The 11,489-nt window shown below is 30.3% G+C and overlaps 1 protein-coding gene across 1 annotated transcript in view; it reads right to left on the bottom strand.

Annotated features, from left to right (window-relative positions):
* Nucleotides 1-213: 213 nt before the first annotated feature.
* The window catches only part of LOC143246461 (ferroportin-like), a 30,008-nt gene continuing 18,732 nt past the window's right edge, over nt 214-11,489 (bottom strand). The window contains exons 6-8 of the mRNA XM_076493203.1: nt 10,021-10,200; nt 7,947-8,405; nt 214-6,893 (exon numbers count right to left, since the gene is read on the bottom strand). Coding sequence (XP_076349318.1) covers nt 6,295-6,893; nt 7,947-8,405; nt 10,021-10,200 — 1,238 coding nt within the window. The 3' untranslated portion in view covers nt 214-6,294. The remainder of the gene's footprint in view (nt 6,894-7,946; nt 8,406-10,020; nt 10,201-11,489) is intronic.

The raw sequence follows: 11,489 nt of genomic DNA, 5'->3' as shown, positions 1-11,489 counted from the left end.
GATTTGTGACTTCAAATCTTGCTCTGTATCAAGTTATTTCCTTCCAAAAAATTTTTAATAAATTAGGACTAGGAATGTGTAAAAGTTGCCATTATCAAATAGTTCTCACAAACCCCTCAGAATTCTCTCTCGAATCCCCAGAGGTCTGCGAACCATAGTTTCGGATATGCTGCACTACAATCTTTCATTTGAAACAACTTTTCAAAACCTGCATTTTAACAATGCAAATAGACAAACTATTTTTATTTTCCAATCTTTTTGTTCGTTTACATTTGAAAACATCAATTTATATCTGACAATATCAAATTCAACATCATGAAAAACACCAAGTAACACTGTGCAATTTTAAAGACTTTAAATACTTCTCTTTTAATGATTTTTGTTCAAAAAGCATAAAGTAAAACTACAATTACAAGTCACATATAAACAGTATGAAAAAGACAGTATCTATAAGTTTCTTGTTGTTTTTTTTATGATAGTCTAAAGAAGTGTAGCTGCAAAGAAAATTTTGAATTTCAAAAATTGTCTTTACAATAAATAAACACAATAATACAAGACACAGCTCACAAGTAACTATGTTTAATAACATTTTCTTGGGCTGGGGGTGAATTTACTAGAAATTTAAATTACAGAAAAAATAAACAACAGAAACCTAAAAAAAATTTTTAGTGAGATTCACTGTCACATTGTTTAAATTACAGAAAAAAGAAACAACAGGAACCTAAAAAAAATTTTACTGAGATTCACTGTCATGTTGTTTAAATTACAGAAAAAATAAACAACAGAACCTAAAAAAAATTTTAATGAGATTCACTGTCACGTTGTTTAAATTACAGAAAAAATAAATAGGAACCTAAAAAAAATTTTACTGAGATTCACTGTCACGTTGTTTAAATTACAGAAAAAATAAATAGGAACCTAAAAAAAATTTTACTGAGATTCACTGTTACGTTGTTTAAATTACAGAAAAAATAAACAACAGGAACCTAAAAAAAATTTTACTGAGATTCACTGTCACGTTGTTTAAATTACAGAAAAAATAAACAACAGAAACCTAAAAAAAATTTTTAGTGAGATTCACTGTCACATTGTTTAAATTACAGAAAAAATAAACAACAGGATCCTAAAAAAAATGTTAGTGAGATTCACTGTCACATTGTTTAAATTACAGAAAAAATAAACAACAGGAACCTAAAAAAAATGTTAGTGAGATTCACTGTCACGTTGTTTAAATTACAGAAAAAATAAACAACAGGAACCTAAAAAAAATTTTAGTGAGATTCACTGTCACATCGTTTTTCCAAATGTTAATACTTTCATTGACTAAAAACATTAAAACTACTAATTGAAAGACATAGTAATAATATTAAAAAGTAAATAAATATTAAACATGACTCAATGCTAGCATTAAAATATCTGTCACATATTTTAAAATAAAAGTAAACAAACAGGTATAATAGAAACACTGGATGAGTATTACAACACTAGACACCTACTGAAATATTAAAGTAAACAAACATTAATATGTTCCTCCTCCTCCTTTTCTTTCTTCAGAGCTTGAAGTTAATTCACCCTAAAATTCTTAGAGCTACTGGTAAATTTTAGTTTACAAAGCATGAAAACATGAATGTTTACATAATTCATAATAACCTTTATCATACTTACAAAAAAACATCAACATGTAAATTAGTTTTCACTAACATTATATTAAAATGAAAGTATCTAGAACATGCTACACTATACATAACCTAACCGCAACTTCTTCACAAGATTCACGTGATTTCCTCAACCCACCAACCCAATCAATATTGCACATAAACAAAGTAAGAGTTTTTCACCTTTCATTAATATTCATTTTGAAAAAGCTATGAACTTAGTATTATAAGAACTCCAAGCACCACCTGTCAATTTTCTGTACCTTGATTTGATTTCTTTAAAAAAAGAAAAGCTACATTCTGTACTTCCCTCATAAATTTATAATCAAAATCTAAGTGGCACTTCATATTTTGAGTTTTACCTTTTCAGAGATTTAATTGGTTTGTTTGTTTTGAATTTCGCACACAGCTACACGAGGGCTATCTCTGCTAGCCATTCCTAATTTAGAAGTGTAAGACTAGAGGGCTACTTGGGCTGTTCATTTACCAACGAATAGTGGGATTGACTACCACATTATAATGCCCCCACAGTTAAAAGGGCGAGCCTGTTTGGTGTGACAGGGATTCAAACCCCAGTGCTTTAATATCATTAATAGTTCTACACTAAAACCATAACATAGTTATTACTATAAAAGCATTAAGAAATTATTTTTCTTTAGTTAACCTTAGTTCAAGCTTTCTGCTACAAGGGTAAACTTAAAAATTTGTAATTTTCTTGTTTTAATAGGGATAACAAAGATATACAATTGGATGTGATCTTGTGTTAAATATACAAAATCATTTTATTTAATAATCAAAAATTAAAATCTTTGAAAACTGATATATTATTAATAAAATTCTTGTTATATAGTTTAAATTTTCAGCTAAAGGTGCCACTCAATCTTTAATTATAAAAATGCATTTGTAATTCACAGCATTTGATAAGTTTGATCATCAGCTAATTCCCTCCTGGTTTAGCTGTCTAGAATGCCATATGCTTACTAGTATGTAAATTAAATTAAAAAAAAAACAACAGCTACAGCACGTGATAATGTGTAACATAATAATATAAAATCACACACAGTTTTATTTCAAGATTAGTATTGCTATTGACAAAGAAAATTATTGAAGATAAAGAGCCTTTGTTATGGCCACATTTAAGATCCACTTTACTAGATATATTGCAAACAAGTAATAAACAAACATTTGAAAACACAGGATTTCAGATTTTATCACACCTTGATACTCATATTTCATAATGATTTCAACTCTTGCTTAAAAGACTTAGTGGGTACAGTATAGGTGATGATAAGTTAAACTGTGAGGAGAGTTTGGATCTGATGAGGATTCACATCAAAACATCACACATCCATGTTAATATCATACAACATAAATCCTTCATTTTCAGCAAAATATACCACAGCTTGCCCTTAGTACAAAATCAAAAGCATGGCATGAGAATATTAACATGTGCTTAGGTACAAAAATGAAATTAATATGCCCCAAAGTAAAAGAAAAAACAAGTTTGCAACTTGTTTGATAAAACAGATACCTATCAAGAAAGGCCCAGACTAACATATTATTATTTCACTTTAATAGTAAAAAGATTTTTATAAAAAAAGATTTACCATACGTGTATATATAACAAAATGTTCATTTGTCTTTAGTCTGCACATACAGGCATAAATGCATAGGTAGTTATATACTAGTGCATGATGAAAGTAAACTTTAGGTAAAGATAATAACAACACTAATAGCTGTCTATTTAAATTATAAAGAAATACTTGCAATGAAACTACTGTCATCTTATATTTAAAAGGTGTAATATTTATATTACAGTTTGTGTTACTAGTATGAAGTCAGGTTTTTACAGTATTGTCACTGTAATAACTCTGATACAGCTGAAAGTAAAGTGAGTGAGGCTCAAGCCCCAAATTATTGGCTAATGTTATACTAATGTTGAAACCAATACGCTGCCAGGACTTCAAGCTCCACACACAGATACTTTCTTACCTGGAACACTAAATTATTAAAACTTCATGTTACTGTTTATTTGAAATATTCAAACTACTGAGCAAGTCACCTGCTATATTACAAACTATTTTTAGAAAAGGTAAATGTAATATTATCATGTTCCTTTTTCAATTATATTTTATTAAATTCCTCAAGTTATAAAAACTTAAGTTTTTTCACTTAAAAACTCAGGCATTTGATGTAATTCAGGACAGAAGAATCTCCAAACTGACAATAAGCAAGTTCTTAAAAACAAAAGTTATAAATAGTAATCAATGTGAAATAAAAGGAATTTACAAAAAACAACAAGAAAACTAGGGTATTGTCACAATTCTTTATATATAGTCATTTCTGAGATTAAAATCATTTGACTTTGGTTTACTCTCAACAAGAACCTTAACTGTATATCACCCAAACTGACAATGTTAGAAAATTACCCATTTTACTATAAAATTCTGATACCACATGCTAACTTGACAGTATAAAAATGACAACTGTAACACATCAAGAATCAGCCAAGATTATATGTGACAATGTTTCTTGTCAACTTTTAAGTTACATCTCAAGTTATCTAGTAAATTAGAAACACATTTTATAAACAAAAAATACCCCACATATAATATATATTCTGTATAACACATTCATGACTTAGAGAAGTAATAATAATAGTATCTCAATCCAAGTTGCTTGATTAAGATAATCTCTTTATCTTGTGATTATCTCACTCCAGTTACAATATTTTTTTTTGGGGAATGGCATAACATCCTGAGAAGCTAGAAATTCACCTAAAGTGATATATGAAACCAAATAGAATTCAAATCCATACAGTTCATATAAAAGGCTAATTTCATTCTGCCCCCAAAACTACACTTTTCACATACAATCGGCTAAATGGCAAAGTAAGAGATTCTTGGTTACAAAAACTAAGAGTTTGAATCTGTCCAGTTTCCATTCTTTCAGAAAACATAAAATATTTACTAGCTTTATAAATCCACTTTGAGTAAACATACAGTACTCTAAGTTAATTTAGGTGAGTGAATAATACTGAATATTATTGTACCTAATAATAACGTGCTGTGTTATACAGTGGACCAACTCTTTAATGATTACATTACTGACTTATTTTCATTACACCAAAGGTAAAACTGAAAATATTATCTGTGACATAGTGACCTAATGCATTCTTTCTTTTGCTGCACCCTCTAATGCAGACTGTAGTTTCATCAATTTAAGGTTCATCAGCACATCTTAAGTTATCAAACCAAAGAAATACAATTAGACCTTTTATAATGGTAATGTTTATATAATATTTATGGAGGTTTTCTGTCCTTTTTAACTCACCATATAATAACCTAAATTAATGTAGGTGTCTCCACCTGCATACCAGAACATTAAATGATAAACATTTTAGTATATTCAGCTGGCAGAAAGGTTTACACTAACTTCACAAAAAAATAATCACATGTGCTCAACTCTTCACTGATTTCTATCATACAATTGGAGAAAGAAAACAAACTCAACTGAAATACACAATTGTATTTCTGTCTTGCCTTGTGCTCTTGAGCTCCACTGGTCTTAAAACGTTTCTCATCTTGAATTTTGGAAAACAAAAAACAACTCTTGTGGATGGGCTATTATTCATTATTAATATATGAATATCAAATTGTCTATCTCAAACTTTGTTCTGCAAAGCTCTGAAACTTTTGGTAACAATTTAAGAATTATTTAGAAATATCACATCAACAATCCATTAAGTTATAAAATCTGTTCAACATAACATACATGACTAAATTTAATATCACAACATAAAAAATAAAATCATACCAAGCTAAGACTACCATTAATTCCTTGTATATGAAAATAAGTAAAAATCATCTATATAAATCATAAAACAAAAAATAATGGAATTAAACTTCTGAAGTATCATCTTGTTTCTTTTAATGATGGCCCACTTATCTTTTAACAACTGATTGAAAAGTGGTTCAACAGGTATATTTAATTTAATCAGTAACCAGTCTTTAAAGGCTTTAAAATTTAACTCGATCTCTACACACCATAACAAACTAAAGTTAAATAACAATATAAATTTATATATAGCTTAATATATAATATATAAAGTACATCTTATCTTCTAAGTAGGTAGTTCTGAACTCTTGGATTGCAACCAAACATTGGATCAACATGGCTCTCCAGTGACTGTGTCAAGGAATTCTATTCAAAGTAATGGGTAACTGAACTAGCCTCATTGCCATAATTTGGTTCACAGCCAAAAAAAAAAGTTAAGAACCACTACTCTATATACTAAAAATAGAACAACCAATTAAATACTGTTTATAAAGATATTTATCCTTGAAGCTCACTCCAACTTAACACACACCGGGACCCAAGTTCATTAACAGTCAGTGCAAACCAAGAAACCCAACATGTGTAAGCTCAAGCAATAAATCATTCTTAACTCCCAAGGGAAAGTAAGCTAACATCAACTTGGCCAACAAGTAGTACAACCTTTAAAGTAGTGCAAATGAAGTATACAATAACTCTTTAAGCCATGTTGGTCTATCACTGAAATAATTAGATCTTTTAAGCTTAATTTAACTTTAAAGATACAACTGGATTACTGAAACCTGGATAATCAATTCAACATAGCTTAAACAGATGATTCATCTTGTGATGAATGTAATGGAAGATTGACGGGATCCCCATTTTGAGCTTGTGTATTATTATTTTTAACATCTTTCCTGGTCCAGAACCTGCTGAATCTGACCAGAGGGCCTTCTTTATTTGTGGAAGTGGTTACCTCATGAACATGGTCATCACATAGATCTATTTCTTCAAAACTTGGTGTCTCCTGCATTTCATTGGAATGATGCAGCTCTGGTGGTTGTTTTATTGCCTCTGCTTCTAAAGGCATGCCAAAAAGAAATGGTGGATGGGGATGATGATGAAAGTGGGGGTGACTAGCACACTGGGTAGCACAAGGAGAAAATAAGTCAAAGTGGAACAAGTGCCCACGTCGCTTTCTTGAGAAGACAGCATAGGAAATCCATCCGGAGCAGACAAAGATAAATGACAAAATCACTAAAATTCCAAATGTTTCCATCCAAGGAATTGCAATAACCAAAAAAAACTTCAAAAGATCCATGGTCATGTTGGTGCTATATTGTACCCCATTGACAACCCCAAGCTCTGTCTCTTCTACCAGCTCCTGGAAAATTTGGTTCACAGTCAGGTCAGCAATCCACAAACCTATCACAAGATAGATTATAAAGTCCATGAAACAGTCTCATGGCAAATTTTCACATAAAATAAAAATACCATGCATTTAAAATCAGCAGTTCACAAACTTTTGACAAAGAATCATAAAATTCGTGGTTTCAAATTTATATTGAGATAATTCATTGTGAGTGAGCCATCAGGTCAACAATTTACAAATAAAGCAAATCAGTTAAAGTAAAATCAGAATCAGCTGAGAGAATTCATGTCAAAGTATATAACCATGTTCTCTGGCAAGTACAAGTGAAAAATCTTATACAATTTTACATGAACTCTCTTAACTGATTCTCCATTTTTTTTAAAACTACCTTTTCTGAAGTCCAACATAAATGAAAGAACATATCCTGATGAGTTGCTAAGAATTTATATTACAACATCAATGTCTAATGTTTAAGCATCAGGTTGAAAAGCTAAAGAAATTATGATAACATTCTGTATAATTAGTCCTAATGTAAGAAAAATTGGTAAAAGTTTTCTTTATTTTCCACTACATTACCTAAGAAATATATCACACTGACAACCCATTCTTTCTGTTGCAAAGAAAGAAACAATGCCAAAATAACCATTATGAAACAATAAAATACAATTGCAATACACATGAAATGGTTAGTAAAAATCTGGTAACTAAACCAAAACAAACTAAAAAAAAAATGTTTCAGCTTTTTCACCAGAATCCACTTAATAGATTACATGTCAATCACCACTTAATAAGTACATTACAACAAATTCAGAATATTTGTAAATTAAACATTATTTATAGAAAAACTCTAAAATGAAAATTTCCCAGTTAAACTACATTGCAGCATTCCAAGAGACATGCACAATGTTGCATAAAAAACACTGAATTCACTAACATATTATGAAAAATGGTCTAAGTTACTTGTTGAAATTAAATTGTTAAAATCTTTGATGGATATCTATTGAAAGTTTAATTACAATAAGTTTAGTTTCATGCAAAAAACATTTACAAGTTTTATAATATCCTACACTACATGTAGTATTTGAATAACTAACATTAATACTTACCAAATCTTGCACTTATAATCCCAGTAAGAAGGAGAGCAACAGATGTATATTCCTGATGGCTGGAGCTCTCTAACTTTGTGCCAACAGTTGCAATGACTGAAGAATTTTCAGGTTGACCAGTAGTTGTTTCCCAGATGGCCACAGAACTCAGTTCTCCAGAACTGTTGAAAACAATCAGTTGTGTATGATTAAGGTTTAACTTATCATGTAGGTCACTGACTCTCTCTTTGGGATGTCCAGTGAAAAATGGATCAAATGGACTACCTGGTGCCCATACTGAAGCTACACAAAATATGAGACAAATAACCTCTAGAAAATATCCAAACAGTCCTGTCCTCTCTAAGCCAATCCTGTTGCGAAGTTGAGGATAGCAAAATGTTCCAAGCACACCCACAAGCCCAGTCAAACCACTCATTCCTCCCATCATTCCTTCTGACAATCCCTGTGTATAAACATACCCTGAAAAATTCAAAAGAAAAAATACACACTGTTTCTTTAAATGTGTTCCACCACTAATGTTTATATGGAGGCATGAACTTGTTCTATACTTCTTCCACATATAATAATTGTTTATTACAATGATTTAAACAAAACCATTACTTAACAAAAATATTTTTAAACAGGCTGATGGTCCTTATTAAGTACACACCTAAAACAATATGTCAAAATAATGTGCTAATTATTCTCAATATTATGCATAGTCATAGTATTTAATAAGTAGATTGAACAATATGGGTGTTGGGCTAAGAATTCTTCTAATAGTGAGTGTGTGACTTGTTGGTGACAAGTTCAAAAATAAAAAAAGCAGCACATATTCCACTTGTTTTTAAAATAACATATGTACATTCAAACTAGTTAAACATGTAAAACAAATTATTTACACTATAGAGATAATAGGTATACATAAACACCATAAATAGTTCTCTTCTTGTTGTCAAAAGCACACTTATGTCTATTCAGTTTCTTTATAATTTCAGTTGACATGGTGATCTACTTTTCTCTATTTCTACTGGACTAGCATTTTGTGAATAATTCAGCTACAATTATAGTACGAGTCACCACAGTCATATACTGCTCTTGCAGTAATCACTGGTCCCCATACCTCAGATATTGTCAGTTCCTTTTGTCAAAGTGCATTCAGACTGGTTCAATTACTTTAGAACTCACTCTGACAGAATAAACTAAACTTCTTATCTCTTTTGAAACTGTTTGTTTTACACTTAACATATTAATCACTAGGCCTAAGTTAACCATTAGCCCTTTCTCTCCTATGGAAGTTATCTTTAAGTTTAATCTTTCTGTGGCCAAACTTCTATTTCCTGTGACTTTACTCTCTCACCTGCTGTTCCTGATCATCTCACACTATTTATATATGTGTCATTTAATTGTCTCCTCACTTTCCAGAAATCTCTATATCCTTGACATCAATAAATTTCACACAACTTTTGATATCCTCAAAATCAATAAATAATAAACACAACAACAGACTCTTACCAAGTTGCATAAATAAACTTGTCATAATGTCTACTTTAGAATAACTGCTTTCAATTCTCTTGTTATAAAAAATCTATGCAATCAAAAAATACTGACCTACAAAATAAATTAATAATACCTCATTGAACAGTCTTGTATCATGACACAAAGTCTGTCAACATGAAAAGCACATGTTATCAATCATGGTTGTTTTTTTACTTCAGTTAAGTTCACCCAAATTTCGATGGACTATTAACAAATTAATATCCCAATTATATTTCAGAAAATTTCATTTGCATAACAAATTATCTCACTTACCAAGTTATATCTTCAGAACATCTGATATATTCTTCAACTGCAAACTCTTTCATGTAGAAAATTGTATGTCAAGCACACTAAGTATTTCTTAGTTACCATCTCAAGTAGAAAATTTTGCCTTTTTTATACACATGGATAACTAAGCTTAATTGCACAAACATCTTAGTCAAAAATGTGATGAATAAAATAGCAGTCTAGTAGTTATCTAGTATGATCTTATATATCATTCAGGTTAATATCTGATTCTGATATAAAACTAGCACTTTACTGTGCATGTACCTACCAACAGTTATACTATCAAATCCCAAGACTGTCATATACAGTAGAGCCAATCCAAGTCCCGCAGGAAACACTTCTTGTTGAAAATATGTTTGCCACCCACGGAAATACCTAATACAAGAAGGGCAATGTCTCCTAGAGGTAGATTTCACAACTGTTGGTTCATCAGCTTCAGAATCCATGTCTACCAGGAGAAATATTAATATCTCGAATATGTCTTCACCAGTATTGTATAAATTTCTTAAAGTACAAACCTTATGTTATTAGTGGATTCTCCTTAATATTCCATGCCAATAGGTTCAAATAGTTTTATAAGAGTTTAACCTTTCATCTACAACTTTGTGAAATGAAAGACTAATAAATGAAAAAAAACACACAAACTGTTATATATGATACAAAAACCATATTCAAAATAGCATTTCTTTAAAATGGTCATCAAAAGGTTCTTGAAATGGAAACAACTGATTAAACTAATTATCTTTAGACACCTCTTCCGAGAGGTACATAACAGACTAACAGTGACAATGTTTAAACCAATATCCACTGAAGATTTTCATTGTATATGAAACTATATAATAATCCAGAACTGTACAAAGGGATGCAAATAAATGTCAATATTCCAGAGAAACTTTTTTCAATTAATTGCTTTTATCATAGTTTACATTATCTACACAAATAAATATATTTTATTCTACTTTTGTCAATATTCAAACCATATATTTAAAAAATCTAGTAATGTTAGTATATTAGTACAGAAACACAATAAAATGCTGCAGTATGACAACAAACTTTAGCATGAAAATTTCACTAGCAGCATTACCAGCTTATCTGCTAAAAAAACAACAAGTATACAGTACTGATAAAATCACAATATACTTAAGTCCAGATGTAAGTGTTTTCACACCCTAAAATTATACTTCTACTACTGATTTAAATCTAGTTTTAATGCCAAGATACAACTTTTATAGTAAGGAATAATATTTTTCAGAATAGGTACCAATATTTCTATCGCAGGTGCAATCACTCTCAAGTACACAATGTTTTAACAGTAAAGGTTTTACTATTCACATCAACATTCAAACAACAGATTTTAGAATTGTTTCAAATGTAGTTTTTATTCCAAACTTAATTTGATGTTTTAAATTTGACTATTAGGTTGTCCAGAAATAAATGTCGAAATTCTCACAATGATGTTTAGAAGCTGAATATCGAGTAACTTATCATTGGTTGGTTTAATGCAATGTTTGTCACTTACAAGGTGTCTTAATTGTCTGCTGTTTCAATTCTACTCAGAGTAAGTTTTGCAACCTCCAAGGCAACATGGACAAGAAGGACTTTCATCTGATTTTCCTATACGATTTCAAACGTGGACGAAAAGTTCTGAAACTACATGGAACATGAACTAGACATTCAGCCATGGATCCATTACTACATGTACAGATTTCGATATGGAGATGAAAGTCTTGGAGACCA

The sequence above is a fragment of the Tachypleus tridentatus genome, chromosome 3 (genome assembly GCF_004210375.1).
Source record: "Tachypleus tridentatus isolate NWPU-2018 chromosome 3, ASM421037v1, whole genome shotgun sequence".
In the NCBI taxonomy this organism is placed as follows: domain Eukaryota; kingdom Metazoa; phylum Arthropoda; class Merostomata; order Xiphosura; family Limulidae; genus Tachypleus; species Tachypleus tridentatus.
Note: the sequence above shows the minus strand (reverse complement) of the source record. Positions and strands in the feature narration are given on the sequence as shown.